The following is an 18,784-nucleotide window of genomic DNA, read 5'->3' on the forward strand; positions in this document are numbered from 1 at the left end:
AACAGCAGAGGGCTTTTTCCAGAAGGTTCTGTTTCTGCTCTTCCAGGCCCCTGAGTAAGATGGGCGGGGGGGCGGGGGGGACACCCATAGGCTTTGGAGCCTTTCCTGGTTTATCTCATGGATCCCAAACAAAGAAGCTGTTTTTGTCCCTTGTTCCTGGGGAAGGGCATGAAAGCCGAGTGGATGACTCAGTGTTTTGTGTGTTTGAATCCGACACCTTAGGCAGCCGAGGGTGGAGCCCGGCTCAGCCGTGGGTCCTCTGGGAGGGGCGGGGGCAGCCTGAGCAGAGCGGGACCCCGGGTGGCCTGGGAGATGCTCTGGGTACAAAGGGCTCAGAGTCTTGGCACCCTGGGCTGCGTTGCTGCCCGGGTACGAACGCGGATGGCGGAAAAGGCCATCAAAACCCCTTGGGACATCTGGAGAGTCAGAGCTGTGTGTTACCCAGCTGTGCTCGATACAAGCTCCTTCAGCCCAGGACCTGGGTCTGACCCTTACTGTTGTCACTTGGACGGGGGCCAGGACAGGTGCTCCGTACCGGAGTGTCTGCTGGACCTGAACCTGGCACCTGACATCTGTCCTTAAGGCCCCTGGTGGAGGCGCCATCTCCTGGGCGTCTCGGGTAGTTCCTCTTTGGCTACCTGGAAACAGAAGACAGCAGGCTCGGTCTTCTTCCACCTGCCATTTCTCGTGTATTCGCTGGTTCCCGACCAAGGCCGAGCTCTGGTTTCCCAAATGAACTTCAGTGGAACTTGATCTTGTTGGGATGGGACTTTGATTTACCATAGGATTTCCTAGTAGTTGGCACAGCAGTGTGATCTAGGATTGTTTTACTGGGTGAGAGGAGAGATCAGAGATTGGATTGAGTGCTATCGTGGTGACGGAGGATGGGACCTTGACAAGACAGTCCCGTCAAGGGAAGACACTCTTTCATCTTTCACGCTCCTGGTTCTGGGCGTAGCTCCTGACAGGCTGCCTGTACTCAAATATGCATTAAATAGAACTGATGCTGATGGTACCACTTACCATTAGAATGCTCTGGGTGTCGGGGGGAATAGAGCTTCCGAAAGCAGTCAGTGTGCACGGCATACTTTTGGAATCTAAACTTTGGAAACCTTACTGGTTTCCTTTATTTTGTCTCGGGACTTCACTGCCCCAACCTCTGCAGGTGAGCAGAAAATTAATCCATTTCCCTCGGGGAAGTGTCCTCTCAGTAGAGGTTCTGAAGGCAGACAGTCTGGATTTGAATCCGGCTCCACTAGCTGAGTCATTGAACCTCTCTGTGCCTCGGTTCCCTCATCTGTAAGACAAGGGTCACGGAGGACCTGTTATTAGGGTGAAAGGAACCGAAGTATTTCAAGTGCCTAGAACGGCAATGGACTTAAGCAAATTCTGTAAGCGTCAGCTATGGCCGTCTCTACCCAAGTGGTCCCTCCAGCTGGTGCCCTGGGGTCCTGCGATGACCCTGGTCGGGGGAGGGCTCTCAGTGCGATGGTTGAAGTGACTCCGTGGCACTCTCCCTGGGGAGAGGACCTGACCATTGTTAAGTGTGCGGGCGACACCACAGCTGGGTGGAGGCTGGGTGCCAAGCCCTGCTGTGCTTTGGTGTCTGGTGTTAGAAAAGCTAAGTACCAAAAAAATAAAAATAAAAAAAGAGAAAAGCTAAGTACCCCCTTTGCCTGGGCTCTGCGTGGCTTTAAAGTGGAGTGGGTACTTCGGCACCGCTGCCAAGTTCTAGATTAAAGAGAAAATAAACACCTGCCTTTTGGTCCAAATCCCTGTCGCAAGAGCCAACATGAAGCTAGGCTGGGCATTCAAAACAGCAAGTTGATGAACCCGAGGAAGTGTTAAATGCTGCTTCAGCTGTCACCTCTCCTGAGGTTTGGACCATGGGCACCTCCCAGAACAAATTGGTGATGTCTTTTCACAGTCACACGCATATATATTTTATTTACTTTATTTTATTTTTTTTGTCTTTTTAGGGCTGCACCCATGGCATATGGAGGTTCCCAGGCTAGGGGTCGAATCAGAGCTACAGCTGCTGGCCTACGCCACAGCCACAGCAACATCAGATCAGAGCCACATCTGTGACCTACACCACAGCTCACAGCATCAGTAGATCCTTAACCCACTGAGTCAGCCCAGGGATCGAATCCAAAACCTCATGGTTCCTAGTCGGATTCATTTCCGCTGTGCCACAACGGGAACTCCCGTATGTATATTTTAGCTGGAAATGCTGGAAGATGTAAAGCAGCAGGGAAAATAGTCTGGTTCACGCACATTCGGTCCATTTTGCAGGTGATGAAAACCACTCGAATCAGGTGGATGGATTGGGGTGATGGGCATACAGCTTTATAAATTCACTAAAATTCAGTCATCATGTACTGAAAATGGGGGACATTTTTGGTATGTTGACAAGGCCATTTTAAAGAAGCCACTGGAGTCGGCAAAGGGAATCAGTGTTCGGGGCTGCAGTAAGAACTCTGGGTTTTGCTCAATGATGGTAGAATGGTGGCAGCAGGCTTGAATGAAATTCTTAGTTAATCCACAAACCTCATGTGAGCTGGCCATTTTAACTTGACCTCTGGTCCATCTCTCCATCCCCCAAGTGAAATACCTGTGCACCTGCCACAGACACTGTCCCCTGACTTTAATCAGAACGGCTAATGACCAGCACCTCGGAAAAAGAAACGGCGGGGCAGGAGGTATAAGACTGAAAGCCCTGCTAACGAGCTCCTAACGAGCAGAGGTCATCTGGAAGGGGTGGGAAGCCAGGAAAGGAAAGTCAGTGAGAGCAATACAAAGACACTGGTGAGTTCTTTAATCAGCATCCTCGGGCCCCAAGCCACATAGGAAGTCACCTCCAGTGGCCCCCTTCTCATCCCAAGCCCTTCCCTTCACTCTAGAATGCTTGCTTTCTTTTCTTTCTTTCTTTTTGGTTTTTTAGGGCCACACCTGGCAGCATATGGAAGTTCCCAGGCTAGGGGTCGAATTCTTGCCATAGCCATCAGCCTACGCCACAGCCACAACAACGTGGGAATCTGAGCCACGTCTGTGACCTACGCCACAGCCACAGCAACGCCAGATCCTTATAACCCACTGAGCGAGGCCAGGAATCAAACCCACATCCTTATGGATCCTAGTCGGGTTCTTTAACTGCTGAACCACAAAGGGAACTCCTTTCTTTCTTTCTTTTTCTTTCTTTCTTTCTTTCTTTCTTTCTTTCTTTCTTTCTTTCTTTCTTTCTTTCTCTCTCTCTCTCTCTCTCTCTCTCTCTCTCTCTCTCTCTCTCTCTTTCTTTCTTTCTTCTCCACCCCCTTTCTTTCTTGTCTTTTTAGGGCCATGTCTACAGCCTATGGAAGTTTCCAGGCTAGGGATCCACTCGGAGCTACAGCTGCCGGCCTATATCACAGCCACTGCCACTTGGGATGTGAGCCGCCTCTGCGACCTACGCCACAGCTCTTGGCAATGCTGGCTCCTTAACCCTCCAGGGATCGAACCCGCGTCCTCCTGGATACTACTCGGGTTCGCTCCTGCTGAGCCATGCTGGGAACGAAGCTCCTCTGTGATGCCCTCTTCCTCCGGATCCCTCCACCCAGCACCCCTCGGTTCCTTTCCAAGCCCTTCTCGGAGAAGGATGTTGACACGGTTGAGGCTAAGGGAGGGCAGGCTTCTAGGGCCAGGTGCCCGCAGACCCCTGGGGGAGGGTGGTAGAGCTTGGCGCCCTTCCTGTCCATCCCGCGGACCCGGGTCAGGTTCCTAGGCAGGCGGTGGACGCGGCGTCACCGCGGGGTGCGCAGGTCTCTCCTGCGGATGCGCGTGAGGGGACCGGGAAAGTGAGACCCGGCCAAGGAGGCTTAAGCTGCCGTTTCGTGTCCCACAGGCACGGACATCAACGGGGCCCTGCAGACGGGCATCGCGCTGCTCCACGACTCGGTGGCGCCCCACGACCTCGAGGACCGCAGCGTGTCCCTGATCGTCTTCCTGACGGACGGGAAGCCCACCGTGGGCGAGACCCACACCCCCAAGATCCTGAACAACACCCGAGAGGCCGCCAGGGGCCGCGTCTGCATCTTCACCGTGGGCATCGGCGACGACGTGGACTTCAGGCTGCTGGAGAAGCTGTCCCTGGAGAACTGCGGCTTCACGCGGCACGTCCACGAGGACGAGGATGCCGGCGCCCAGCTCATCGGGTCCGCCCGGGGCTCCTGGCGCGGGGAGGGTGGGACGCAGCGGGGGGGCTGGGACAGGAGGCGGCCCTGCTGCACCCGAACCCCGCGTCCGATCACCACTCCCTCCGGGGCAGAGGTCACTACGGGTCCTGAAACCAGGCAGGTCCGGGTGCATGGCAGCTCCTGTCCTGTGACTTGAGGCTTTAAGGTCGTCTGTGCCTTGGTCTCCCCACCTGTAAAATGAGGACTCTGGTTGCAGGAAGGATTTTTGTTTGTTTGTTTTGACCGCATCCCGGGCACGTGGAAGTTCCTGGGCGGGGAGGGGGGCGGGGATGGAAACCGAGCCACCGCCTGGACGACGCCTGCATCCTTAACCGGATGCAGCCAAAAAGAAAAAAGAAAAACCCCATGACCCTAACTGGAAGGCTCCAGGGCGGGCGTGCAGATCGGCCTTTGGTCGGGAACTACTCACAATTTTCCTCCAGCGTTTTTGTCAAAGATTTTTTTTTTTTTTGTCTTTTCTGGGGCTGCCGGACGGCATGTGGAAGTGCCCAGGCTAGGGGTCAAATTGGAACTATAGCCGCATCTGCGACCTCCACCACAGCTCACGGCAACGCTGGATCCTTAACCCACTGATTGAGGCCAGGGTTCGAACCTGCGACCTCATGGTTCCTAGTTGGATTCGTTAACCACTGAGCCACGACAGGAACTCCTTTTTTTGTTTGTTTGTTTTTGTTTTTTGTCAAAGATTTAAATAGAAACACAAATTTGCTTCCCTTGTTTTCAAAATTATTCGAAACCCCATTCAAGGAGGGAGAATCCAACACAGTGTTTAAGAGCTGAGCTTCAATACCGTGTTCGTAGACAAAGCAGTGAGCTGGACACAGATCCACTGCGTCCACCCACTGCTGTACCGCAGACACGCTGTCAGGACCCACCGTTCACAGGGAACTTCCAGAAGCCAGGCGCGTCTGCAGGCGTTCTCTCGGGGGTACCCTCACTCGAGTCCTGGGAGCAGGTGCAGGAGGGCGAAGGCCTAGGAGCCACGCAGATGACTCTCCCTGCGTGGTCTGGACGGGCCCTGTTCTGCCCCATGAGGCCACTCAGACTCTCAGGTTCCTTCCCATTCATTGCGCTGCACCCCTCGGGGCTCGCCCTCACTGCAAGGCTGAAATTAGGTCACCAGCGCTTCAGTGGTCCAGCCCCAAAAGAGGGAAGGGAAAGGAAGCGTGCCACCGTAATTACACGAGCATCACGGCTGTTGCATCGCCTCTCATGATTGGCCACAGTGGAGGCTGGAAGGTGTCCTGCGTGTCGGATGGGCCTGCGCCTGATGAAAACTCAATTATGGTGAAAGACGGGGCCCATGGGTTCAACGGGACAGTGTTATACAGGAAGAAACTGAAGTTCAGAGAGGTCAAGTCCCACGTCTAAGACACACAGTAAATAAGGGGCTGAGATCGAAGTCTAACGCCACAGCCTGTGCCCTCCAGATCTTCGGAAGGGGACTGTAACTCTCTCATGTGACGTAACCAGGAGAAAAGCTAAAATAAGCAGATGCCCTGTGCCTAAAGCACAGGGTCAGGGTCAGGGTCAGACCAGTCAAGTTTAACGGGCTGCTTAGAGCCTGTGGGGAAGGTGTGTTTGGCTCTAAGGAAAACGTTTTAAGAGGCCCCGGGAACAAAGGAGAGTTAGCGGGAGGGGTTAGCGGTTCTGGAAGTTGTATCATATTCGGGATGGTAGCAGGTTCTGTGACCGAAGACTGTCAGAACCACACAGCAGTGTCTGGAAACTTCTCAACGCCAGGGTTTTCAAGCATCTAAGTGCTGAATGGATCAGACGCCCTCATGCCGGGCTGCTCCAGGAGCAAAACTGAGACCCGTGGGTGGAAACTGCAGGAAGAAAGATTGTGATTCTCAGCAAGGTGCTTCCTCCTCTTCCCCAGAGCCACTGATGAGAGGCGGGGAAGCTTGAGAGACAGTGAGTTCCCCGTCGGCAGCAGTGTTCAAGCCACTACTGCACAGCCTCCCATCAGAAATGGTCTGCTGGGAGTTCCCGTCGTAGCTCAGCGGTAACGAGCCCAACTAGCATCCATGAGGATGCAGGTTCAATCCCTGGCCTCGCTCAGTGGGTTAAGGATCCAGCGTTGCTGTGAGCTGTGGTATAGGTCGCAGATGCAGCTTGGATCTGGCATGGCTGTGGCTGTGGTGTAGGCCGGTGGTTACAGCTCTGATTCAGCCCCTAGCCTGGGAACTTCCATATGCTGTAGGTGCAGCCCTAAAAATAAATAAAATAAAATAAATTAGAAAGAAAAAGAAGAAAAACAAAGGTTCTGCTGCCTGAAAGTTGGACGTGGTTGCCTCTGAGATCAGACCCGCCCCGACGGCCCGAGACGTCCTCCAGGGCTGTGCCACCCGCGGCGGGCAGGCCTGACCCCCTCCCCCTCCTCCTCTCCAGGTTCTACGACGAGATCAGGACCCCTCTCCTCTCAGACATCCGCGTGGATTATCCGCCCGACGCGGTGGAGCAGGTCACCAGGACCCTGTTCCCCAATTACTTCAACGGCTCAGAGATCATCGTGGCGGGAAAGCTGGCAGACAGGGCGAAGGACCGGCTGCACGTGGAGGTCACGGCCAGCAACAGTAAGAAGTTTGTCGTCCTCAAGAAGGACGTGCCCGTGGAGCCCCGGTGGGGGGGGAGTGGTGGCCCCGGGGGCCCCGGGCCCCAAGGCGGCGGCCAGGAGGACCCCAACCCCCTGGAGCGCCTCTGGAGCTACCTGACGCTGAAGGAGCTGCAGAGCTCCTGGCTGCAGAGTGACCAGGAGCAGGAGAGGGACCGGCTGAGACGGAAGGCACAGGCGCTGGCGGTGGCCGGGCGCTTCCTCACGCCGTTCACCTCCATGAAGCTGAGGCCGGCACCGCAGGCACACACCCCGGAGGCCACCTACGGCCTGGCCGGCATGTCCGCGGCCATGGGGCCCGAAATGGTGATGCAGAGCCTGCAGGGCACCCACCTGCAGCCAGGTAACAGCACAGCAGCGGGGGCGGGGGGAGGGCGGCCGGCCGCTGTGGCTCCTTTTCAGGCCAAGGTCACCTGTTTTAAGTTCTTGTTTTATAACTTCTATAAACTTGGGAGTTCCCATCGTGGCTCAGCAGTAACGAACCTGACTAGCATCCATGAGGATCCGGGTTCGATCCCTGGCCTCACTCAGTCGGTTGGGGATCCAGCGTTGCGGGGAGTGGGGTGTAGGTCACAGATGCACCTTGGATCTCGTGTGGCTGTGGCTGTGGTGCAGGCCTCAGCCGCAGCTCCAATTTGACCCCTAGCCTGGGAACGTCCATATGCCTCGGGTGTGGCCCTAAAATAATAATAATAATTTTTATACACAGTGTTCTACCAGCAGCTCCTAGCTTTCGGAGACTGGTTGGTGCTTACGTGCTGTGTGGGTATTGTTATCAACGATGGGTCTCTGTAGAGAAATTGGGAAAGGTGAGGTCAGTCTATCGACGCATCGTCAATAGGAAGTGCCTGCCATGAGCCAGGCATTATTGGAGGCACGGGGATGAATAGACATGTAAACAAATCTTCATTTTTAAGTGCCTTTCTATGTCTTCAAGTATTTCAGAGTTGTGTTGTTTCATGTGTGTGTTTGATTTCATGTTCCTTAGACAATGAGAACGCCATGAGGAGCGAGGAACTAGAAAGGTATTGAAAAGGTCAATGTTGCCTTTCTAGAAAGAGCGGGGTTTGTCTCAGCGTCAGGGAAAAGCAAATTCAAATGACAGGAGACCCAGGAGCTGAGAGCACAGATGGGACACAACCAACTCATGGCCCAGAAGAGTTGTTAGAGTAGCATTTCCTGGGGGTTCCCGTCGTGGCTCCGTTTGTTGGAAACCCGACTGGTATCCTTGTGGATTCGGGTTCAATCCCTGACCTCGCCCAGTGGGCTAAGGATCTGGTGATTCTATAAGCTACAGCGTAGGTCGAGGATGTGGCTCTGATCCCACGTTGCCATGGCTGTGGTATAGACCTCAGGTTCAGCTCCAATTCAACCCCTAGCCTGGGAACTTCCATATGCTGTAGATGTGGCCTTAAAAAAAAACCAAAATAATAATAATAATAATAATAATAAAAGAAAAAGAAAGAAAAAGGGAGGGAGGGGATTTCCCTGAAGCATCACTTAAGTATTCAGGACAACCTCCCCTTTTTTTAAAGGTCTGATATTTAAAAATTTTTAATTTTAGGGTTTTTAAAAGTGTCTGTGACAGTTGAAGGCTCCTCAGAGCAGCTGTCCAAACGGAGATGTGCCTCTCTCGTGGCCCACCTGATTCTGTCTGTGTCCTGCTGGCCAGGGACCCGGCGGAGAAGGGGGCCTTCAAAACCTTGAGATACTGCGATCTTTGTTTTCCGGGAACACACGTCAGTGAACCGGAGCATAAACTTGTTAAAACAGACAGTTTGAAAGAAGATACTCATTTTACTGACAGAATGTAATTTCCTTTCAGGTTATTCTTTAATTGGGATATTTATTTTTGCCTGCTGCTTTATGAATTATGCACATGGCTAGAGAACTGGATTATCACTCTGTTTCTTTTACAGATGTCTATATTTCGGAGGGTTTAACCTGATGTCTTGCAAAAAACACTCTTAACACAAAATCCACCACCGTAACTATGTTTCGATGTAGGGGTTCAGCAGTGCCGAGTATATTCACGTTGTTGTGAAGCAGATCTCCCAAATTTTTCGTCTTGCAAACTTGACACTCTGTCCGCATTAGACAGCTCTCCTCTCTCTCCCCCACCACTATCCCTTAAGTAGGATGGAACATTTTCTCCTATTATATACCCAGAAATCAGAGACAAAAATAACATTCGCTACTTTTAAAAGAATAAAATATTGGAGTTCCCGTCGTGGCTCAGTGGTTAACGAATCCGACTGGGAACCATGAGGTTGCAGGTTCGATCCCTCCCCTTGCTCAGTGGGTTGCGGATCTGGCGTTGCCGTGAGCTGTGGTGTAGGTTGCAGACGTGGCTCAGATCCCACGTTGCTGTGGCTCTGGTGTAGGCTGGCGGCTACAGCTGCGATTCGATCCCTAGCCTGGGAGCCTCCATATGCCATGGAAGCGGCCCTAGAAAAGGCAAAAAGCCAAAAAAAAAAAGAGAGAGAGAGAGAATAAAATATTTAAGCCTCCTCCTGCTGCATCTTCACTTTGTATTGTGAGGCCAAGCTCCTCCTTGAGAAGAGAGGTTTTAAAATCATGACAAATGTATCCGAAAGCTGTATTTGACTCACCTCAGCCCTCGGTACCTCTTACTTCCTCCTCCGTAAAGAGTCACGGGGTGGTTCTCTTTCTTCCTCTCCAGGACCTGCTCTCAAGAAACCATACGACCCAAGAATTAAAATCTCCAAAACATCAGGTAAAGGAAGGACTGCGAGGATGTGATTTGAGAGTGTGTATGTTTGGGAAGCAGACACCAGGAATCCCCTGAAGCCACTTAGGACTTCAGCTCATTGAATGAGATGTGAAGGCCCATTTTCCATTTCTTTTTTAATAATGATTTTTATTTTTTCCATCATAGCTGGTTTACAGTGTTCTGTCCGTTTTCTACTGCACAGCAAGATGACCCAGTCACACATACATGTAAACGTTCTTTTTTCTCACAGTATCAGGCTGCATCACAAGTGACCAGACATAGTTCCCAGTGCATATACAGCAGGATCTCATTGCTTCTCCATTCCAAAAGCAATAGTTTGCATCTATTAACCCCAAATTCCCAGTCCATCCCACTCCCTCCCCTTCCCCCTTGGCAACCACAAGTCTGTTCTCCGAGTCCATGAGTTTCTTTTCTGTGGAAAGGTTCATCTGTGCCGTATATTAGATTCCAGATATAAGTGATATCATATGGTATGTGTCTTTTTCTGACTTACTTCACTCAGGATCAGAGTCTCTAGTTCCACTGAAGGCCCGTTTCCATTCAGCACAAGCTGTCTGCACCAGGCAGTCTCAGATGCAGGGTCATCATCAAACCATTACATAAACGCTGTGGAAAACACGGCCTCCAGAGTCTGGCAGCACCTCTGATGGAAGCATGGGTGGACAGAGGCCCAGGTTCATCACGACGGAGTCCAAAAGACATTTATTTTCGAGATCTGAAGCATGCGCGCTTCCAGCTTCTGGTGTTTCATATCTGCGACACGTAGGGCTGCTTGGTTTTTAATTACTGTTTTATTATTTTCTTAATCCTTGGCTTTAGAAGGAAAGAGCGGAAACAATACCAAAAACTTGCCCTTGGCCCAGTTCCTGGGATGATAATAAAAATCTGGATGGAGTAGCGGCGCAAGGGCCGGCTTTTACTCTGAAAGTGCACACATCTGCCCGGTGGGTCTTTCTTATGGCCTGGCCGCTGGTGTGCTGGGTGACCCGTTCGGATGGCCGGCACCAACCTGGATTAGCTGCGGGAAGAGGAAACACAGTCTCGGATGAGCAGTGCGTCCTTGCTCTGAACACACACGCTTTCTGGAATGCAAGAACACTTTCCTCTCGGGAGCCGCACGGAATAATGACTTCCAGACCTCGCCTCTCTGCGTTGGAGCAAGCAGCCGCTCTCCTTGTAAAGGCATTTGGCAGATTTGAGTAGACATAATGTGTGAGCATGAAGACTTTCAGACAACTGTCACTTGGTCATATTTGTACCCAGAGAGTGCCAGAAATATGGACCAGGAATTGAATCTTTTTTTTTTTTTTTTTTTTTTTTTTTTTGCTTGTTAGGGCCACATCTGCAACATAGGGAAGTTCCCTACGGGTTGAATTGGAGCTGTAGCTGAATGCCAACCTACATCATAGCCATGGCAACGTGGGATCCTTAACCCACAGACTGAGGCCAGGGATTGAACCTGCATCTTCCTGGATACCTGTCAGGTTCATAATCTGCAGACACTCCAAAACTTTAATTTTTAATGTGTGCCATCTTTTCATCCTACAAAAGATCGGTATCTTGTATTTCTTTATGAATGTTGCCATTCACTGAGGGCCTGAGGCACTTCGCAGTGAAATCAGCCAGATTTTTACAAGAGCCCTTTTTGAGCCATACTAGGGACAGAAAGGGTTTTTCTGCAAATACTCCAAGAACATTAACTGGGGATTTCTCATCATGGCGCAGCAGAAACGAATCCGACTAGGACATGAGGCTGCGGGTTTGATCCCTGGCTTCGCTTAGTGGGTTAAGGATCCAGCGTTGTGGTGCGCTGTGGTGTCGGTCACAGACGCAACTCAGATCCCGCATTGCTGTGGCTGTGGTGTAGGTCGGCAGCTGTAGCTCCAATTAGACCCCTAGCCTGGGAGCTTCCACATGCCATGGATTCGGCCCTACAAAGCAAAAAAAAGAACATTAATTGCCTTGTAGCTTGAAAACACCAAAACTCCTGGCCCAAACCCCCCAGCACATACAAATGCAAATGCATATGTATACACGTAAAGTAGAGAGAACGTCAGAAACCCATTGTGTTTGGTGTATAAATCACAGAGAAATCAGCTCTCCAGTCTTGGAAGAAAGGGAAATTGATGTGGATTCCTGGGAACTGTTGGTCTGAATAGTAAGAGCCAAGATTGTCCATCTTCTGCAGAGGCGAAGACGAGCTGAACGGGCAGGAGCAGGCCAGCCCAGCTTTGTGGGCTTATCTGTGGTCAAAAATCTGAGAGCAGGAAGGTCGGCAGGACCCAGAGGACAGGTTTCCGCAGTCACCACTGGCCGCACCGCCCAACCTCCCGGGGACTCTCTGTCCTTCACTTGTCACCAGCCCTAAACAGTGCCTGGTCGTTGCTGTCACCCAAGGGTGGCCTCCATCTGGCGCCATGAACGTCTGGAGTCCCCGGGGCGCTCTGGTTGCAGGAGCGCATGTTCTCACCCGCGTCTCTTCCCTTGGGTGCCCCAAGGAGGAGCCAGCGGTTGGAGGGGACCCCTCGGGGAATGGGGGAGCATGGGCTCAGCAGGAACGGGGGCGGGGGTAGACAGCGCTGCCCTTTCCTTCTGGGCCCCGCTTCCCTCTCAGAGCTCAGGGGTCTGTGTTTGCTGCCGTCTGGTGAAAGGAGCACTTGTATTTGAACTTGGAGGAACCTGTGTTCGCATATTCACTTTCCACAAACTGTGTCACTGGTGCATCGCTTCATCCGCCAGGGCCCGTCCTCGCCTAGACAAGGAAGACCCCCCCATTGACAGGATGAAGTCAGTAGCTCACGGGAAAGGGGTGCTTATACAGGGAGGGCACCCCGTAAATGCCTTGTCTTTCTTTTCCTCCCCCGCGCTGGTCCCGCCTGGCAGCCGATGGAGACCCCCACTTTGTCGTGGATTTCCCCCGGAGCAGGCTCACCGTCTGCTTCAACATCGACGGGCAGCCGGGGGACATCCTCAGGCTGGTCTCCGACCACGCGGACTCCGGTAGGTTCTGCCCAGAAAGGGAAGAACTTTGGGGTTACAGGATTAAAAAAACAAATGCTAACGTTTGCCTCCCACCACCCTGCTCCATGGAGTCCCAGCATCTCCAGATCAGAGGTAGTGGGAACAGGTGGCTAAGAAATGCCGTGTCAGGTTGGCACACGCCTTCCTGGCACGGTAACCAGGCGCTGGAGTGAAAGCAGACAAACGTGCCAGCTCCCTGGTATTTTACCTTCGCCCAGACCCACGTCAGCCTGCGCGCACCGGCTATTGGTCAGACGCACGCACTCATGCATATTCATAGGCACTGAGTGGGCACAAGTTCATGGTTCTAGAGACGCAGAGGAGGCGGGGCATTCTGATGAGGCGCCGTCACGTGTGGGGGGGGGGCATTTTGGTAACCCGTGTTTCCCCCCGCCCCCTTTGAGGTGTGACAGTGAACGGAGAGCTAATCGGAGCCCCCGCGCCCCCCCACGGCCACAAGAAGCAGCGCACTTACTTCCACGCCATCACCATCCTGGTCAACAAGCCCCAGCGGTCTTACCTGGAGATCACGCCCAGCCGAGTCATCGTGGACGGTGGGGACAGGCAGGTCCTCCCCTGCAACCAGAGCACCGTGGTGGGGAGTCGGGGGCTGGAGGTGTCCGTGTCCGCCAACGCCAACGTCACCGTCACCGTCCAGGGCACCGTGGCCTTCGTTATCCTCTTCCACCTGTACAAAAAGCCAGCCCCCTACCAGCGCAACCACCTGGGCTTCTACATCGCCAACGGCCAGGGCCTCTCCGGCAACTGCCACGGCCTGTTAGGTAGGCCACCGCTCGCGCCGCGGACTCGGGGGACAGAATTCAGGCTCCTCAAGCAAAGACAATGCTGACCGTCTCGTTCCTCGGTTGGGAAATTCCATAGGAACGTGGTCTTTAGTAGCTCGTGAAAGGTCTCTCCTTTGGGGGGCATACTGCCAACATTTTTTTTGCTTTTTTATTTTTTATATCATTTTTAAGGTTACAGCCCATTGATGGTTAGTGCATCCTACTGGCTCTGCTCCCCGCGTAGCACAATGCTATGTCCTTGAGTCTGTCTTCCTCCCCGTAGTTTGTAGCTCCCACTCCCTCGGGCCTCTCTTGCCCCTCCCCCGCCCCTCTCCGCACCCGTAAGCCCGCCTTTGTTCTCTGTATCTCTGAATCTGCTTCCTCTTGGTTACACACACTACTTGGTTGTCTGTTTTTGGATTCCACCCAGGAGTGATATCATACAGTACTTGTCTTCCTCTGTCTGACTTAATTTCACTTAGCATAATGCCCTCCAAGTCCACCTGTGTTACTGCAAATGGCAGAATTTCCTTCTGTTTATGGCTGAGTAATATTCCATTGTCTACATGTGCCACATCTTCTTTATGCCTTCATCAGCTGATGGACACAGGCTGCGTCCATGTCTTGGCTGCTGTAAATAGTGCTATGGACCCTGGGGAGCTCGTATCTTTTCAAATTTGTGTGAAAAGTGAATTTCTTGCCCCTGACAACTTTCTAGAAGAGGAATGGGTTTTATAAACTAATTCTCACTGGCCTTCTGGGAAAGGGAGCAAAGAAAGGGGGAGCCCTTCTCTCCAGGTCTGATTCTTTAGTCTCAGCAAGAAGATGCAAACCCAGGGCAGCCCCCGGCCCTCCCTGGGTGGCACCTCCAAGGTCAGGAACCGTGGGCAACCCACTCTGCCCAGCTTTCCTCCACACGTGGTTTTGGGTGAGCCCATTGCCCGCAGGTAAATAGGGAGCTGCCAGGGCTCTGTTTAGAAAGCAGGATTTCCTGGCACTCGAACCGAACACGTTTCCGACCAGCCTGCCTGCCAAGTGAGAGCTCCTCCCCCGGACAAACTACTGTCCCTTTGTCCTTAACGATGCCCGCCCTTGACCTGGAGCATTTCAGCAGCCGTTTTCCACCCCCTCTGTTCAGTGCACACCCACTAAGTGCATGTGTGGAAAGGGCCCGACAGCAAGAGGCGGGGGAAGGCCTGACCCTTCTCCCCTGTGTATTTGCCCCAAACGCGACATCCAGCTCGGTAGGAGGCCAGTTGTCTCTGGTTGTGGGTTGGGCATCTATCCTGTGTTGGCTTCCAGAAGTGGAGGCCACTGGACATACAGCCTTAGATCCTTCCTCCCCACACCCTCCCCGGACACTGGAAAAGGAGTGGGTGCCTCTGGGAGAATCCAGCCTAGGACCGCAGGCAACGAACCCCCCCACCCCGCCACCCTGATGTCACAAATCCCCTCGCTCCGGGTATCATCTGCTGGTCCCCGGTGCCAGAACTGAGGTCACTGGTTCAACAGCATTTGCTTGCCCTTGACTTAGACCTGATGCCTCTTTTTGTCCTCTCAGGTCAGTTTCTGAACCAGGAGGCCCGTCTCACCGAGGAGGCTGCCGGGCTCAGCAAGAACCCTACCAATCCTCCGGTCCCCGAGGCGGGCGGGAGGTCCAAGGCCATCCTCATGGTGAAGGGACACCAGGTCCCAGTGGTGTGGAAGCAGAGGAAAATCTACAACGGGGAAGAGCAGGTGGACTGCTGGTTTGCCGGGAACAACGCCGCCAACCTGATCGACGGGGAGTACAAGGACTACCTGGCGGCGCATCCCTTTGACTCAGAGACCACCTTCGGCCCGGGCGCACCCCGGGGACTCTGACACCAGCCGCCTTAACGCTAGGGTGCATGGCAGGGAAGCGTCACCGGGGACCCCGTGGTGTGGTTCTTGGCACTTGTCCATGCCTGGTCTCCTGGCTGGTGGCCCCCACCCATGTCCCACCCCTGGTGGGTGAGGAGGTCCGCCAGCTGCCTGAGCGAAGGGTGGGGTGGGGACATGAATGCGAGAATGGGGTTTCCTGCTCCCCCCCCATCTCCAGTAGAGACAGATGATGGCACCAAAGCACAGTTAACAGCAAGAAGCCTCTACCTGGTACCAACTGGCTTGTCGGTCTCGCAGCCCACCCTGGGCTGACTCTGGAAGGAAGGTGGCCGGAAGGTGTGTCTTCTCTGCGGAAGTGGCCGAGTTTGGGCAGCCTGCTCTTTGCCTTACACTGATGCTTAGGAATCTCCCGTCTTGCACTGCTGCCTTCTCTCCGGGTGTGTGGCCAACCTCAGGGGAGCCTCTCCAGTCCAGGACATGGGTCAGGCAAATAGCACATAGATTTAATCATTGTACACGATTCGGTCTTTTAGGAGAGGGTTTTCTTCTGCTGTCATCTCTTGCCCTTTGAACATTTGTTTTCATTTAAAAAAAAAAAAAATGGATTCAAATAGAAACGTTGCAGCCCAGATACTGCTATCTTCCTAATGGGCTTTGTAAACCTCCTGCCTTTGTTCCTACTTAGTCCAGAAAGCTGAGCACTTCGTCTCATAAACAGGGCGGCCCTGGTGGGTGTATTTCACGGGCCTGTCTTGGGGCTGCAGAGCCGGCCAGTGGAATGATGAGTCTTGCACTTGCATCTCCAGCCTTGGTCCTGATCCTGACCTGATTTGCTTGCGGTCCCCCAGGAGATGATAAATCAGGCTCTTGCAGAACCGGGAGGGGAAGTGAGTGGTTGCACGGAGCCGACCTGCGGGGCTCCGGCTTCACGTGTGCGGCCGGAAGTGAGGACCAGTTTCCAGATCTCAGAGGCCCTCCCACGTCCCAAACAGGCCAGGCCAGGAAGTCAGCGTGAGCCAGGGGCTTTGGTTCCAGAGCGTGGACAGATTGGATTCCATCGGGGAAGGGCTGACATCAGGGGTAAAGGGGGCTTCAAAAGCCAGGGAGGCCCACCCTTCCCCCCGTGGAGCCTGTGAATCCAGTGACACTATCAAGGGGAAGGGAGGCTGCTGGTGGCCTCGGGGTCCCCCTCCCCCCACCCCACTCCCAGCTTTTTCTCGGCTTGGTCTTTTGGGGACCATGGAGGGTCAGGAAGCCTGGGCCTCCCTGCAGTCGGGGTGCAGCTGGATGCGGGCGGCGTTGGAGCCAAACACAGAAAGGCAGAGTCAGGTCAGAGAAGTGGGATATTTGGATGTGAGACCAAATCAAATAAAGCCTTTGTGCTGGCTTCATGGAAGGTTTCTTCCAGTGGGTGGTGACCCTAGAATTTTCATGCCACGTGGAAGCAGACGCAGCCCTGGGAGGAGAATCAGAGTGGAGGGCGTTGTTTATCGCAGCAGAATGACAGCCACGTGAGTCTGCGGGCCCGGCAGCTGCGGGAGCTTCAGAGTCAGAGCTGGGGCGGGGGCGGGATGGAGGCTCAGTTCTGTCTGCGTCTCCGTCTCTCTCCACTCTGTGACCCCACCAGACCGGGCCGGCAGCTGCGTTATCTTTGACTCAACTCAGCTGCCTGTTTTCATGGCAGGGAGCAGCATGAGAAGCACCAGGATGCTGGCAGCTGCTCCCCCAACGCGGAGCTCAGAGGAGGAGGAGCGGGGCCCCGGCTGGCCAGGGCCTGGGCAGGCTCTGCGGGGACCTTCCTGTTACATAAACCCGGGTCCCATCTGGGCAGACATCCCTGGAGCCACGTGGCCTGCCGCTGTGTGAGTGCCTAGAGCTGGAGCTGTGTCCCAGGTGTGGCTTCGGAGCTGCAGAGCGGGGCCGGTACCCCGGCTTCTGTGGCTGCCTGATCTCAGAGCACAGAAAAGCATTCCAGTGAGGTGTCTGTCACCTACTCTTCTATTCAGAAATAAAACAAAACAAAAAACCATTTTTTAAAGTGGGAAGGTTGAGGGAGTTCCCATTGCGGCTCAGCGGTAAAGAACCTGACTGGTATCTGCGAGGACGCAGGTTCAATCCCTGGCCTCGCTCAGTGCGTTAAGGATCCGGTGTTGCTGTGAGTTGTGGTGTAGGTCAGCAGCTGCAGCTCCGACTCGAACCCCCGGCCTGGGAACTTCCACATGCTGTGGGTTCATCCCTAAGAAGAGAGGGGGAGGGTGGGCTTAGAAGGATACACTTCAAGCTACATCATTGCTAACTCGATTTATTTATTTTAGTGGCTGACCCCATGGCTCATGGAAGTTCCCAGGCCAGGGGCTGAATCCCAGCCATAGCTGTGGCAACGCTGGGTCCTTTAACCCACTGCATCGGCTGGGGATTGAACCCACACCTCTGCAGCAAGCCAAGCCCCTGCAGTCGGATTCATAACCCTCTGGGCCGCAGCCAGACCGCCCCTCGCCGATGTGAATGAGTCGTGAAGGGTTGACGAGCTGGGCTCCTTAGCAAGTCTCCACCCCTGGCTCCCGATCCCCTCTCTCAGCTGAGAGAGCCGTCTGAATGGGTCATCATTAAGGGTCCCCTAATTGAAAGAGGCACCTTTCCCCCCCCGCCAAAAAAAGGGACCGGACGTTCTCTATCCACTCACGTTAGGGGTGTCACCTGTCTTCTCGGTGGTGCACTTGTTCGGGAGGCCGGGGCTGGGCATTCGGGCGGATGACGCATCCTGACCCTCCAGCACAGCGGGCTCTGGGCACGCAAGAGGGCACCCCTTCGTTTCTGTGACGTGACATTAGCGCTTCAGCCGCATCACGCGTCCTCGTAGGTGGGTTAGGCCCAGGATGTATTGCCCCACCTCACGTCTTGGCTGAACAGATGGCTGTGGGCGGAATGTTTCTGCCCCCCGGAATTAGGAGCGGGAGCCTGACTGCACCCCAGTGGGAGGCGGTGAGGTCCTGACGGTGGAGTCCTCGTGGCGCGATTAGTGGCCTTGGGAGAGGAGAGAGATGAGCTTCCTGTTCTGCACAGCGTGAACTGCGCCACGAGAAGAGCGCCTTCCAGAGCCCAGAAGTGACCTGACCAGACAGCACCTGCTGGCGCCCCCACCCAGGTTTCCCAGCCTCCTGAACCGTGGGAGAGACATGTGCGTCGTACAAGCCACGCCATCGATGGGGTCCTGACATAGCCGCCTGAGCTGAGAAACGGAACCATTCAACTGATGAATTCCTTTTCTTTCCTTCAGGCTCCCAGAAAGCACCCGAACATGGCTGTGATTCAGCCCAGAGGGTTCCGGGCCCGTTCGCCCACGAGCCAACGGAAACAAACAGCACATAAAACAACACAGCCCTGCAAATACATAGACCCGTGACTGTAACTATTTACTTTAGTCACTTTAAAATAACGCAGGGCACAGGCTACTTCACCCTCAAGAGCTCTCTTTCTTCGACAAAAATGTGTAAGAGAGTGACATGTAAAG

General features: G+C 53.8%; 1 protein-coding gene across 1 annotated transcript in view; it reads left to right on the forward strand.

Moving 5' to 3' along the window:
* The window catches only part of ITIH5 (inter-alpha-trypsin inhibitor heavy chain family member 5), a 76,151-nt gene extending 59,491 nt beyond the window's left edge, over positions 1-16,660 (forward strand). The window contains exons 9-14 of the mRNA XM_003130820.4: positions 3,881-4,190; positions 6,627-7,192; positions 9,533-9,586; positions 12,488-12,604; positions 13,030-13,407; positions 14,972-16,660. Coding sequence (XP_003130868.2) covers positions 3,881-4,190; positions 6,627-7,192; positions 9,533-9,586; positions 12,488-12,604; positions 13,030-13,407; positions 14,972-15,273 — 1,727 coding nt within the window. The 3' untranslated portion in view covers positions 15,274-16,660. The remainder of the gene's footprint in view (positions 1-3,880; positions 4,191-6,626; positions 7,193-9,532; positions 9,587-12,487; positions 12,605-13,029; positions 13,408-14,971) is intronic.

The sequence above is a fragment of the Sus scrofa genome, chromosome 10 (genome assembly GCF_000003025.6).
Source record: "Sus scrofa isolate TJ Tabasco breed Duroc chromosome 10, Sscrofa11.1, whole genome shotgun sequence".
NCBI classification, from domain to species: domain Eukaryota; kingdom Metazoa; phylum Chordata; class Mammalia; order Artiodactyla; family Suidae; genus Sus; species Sus scrofa.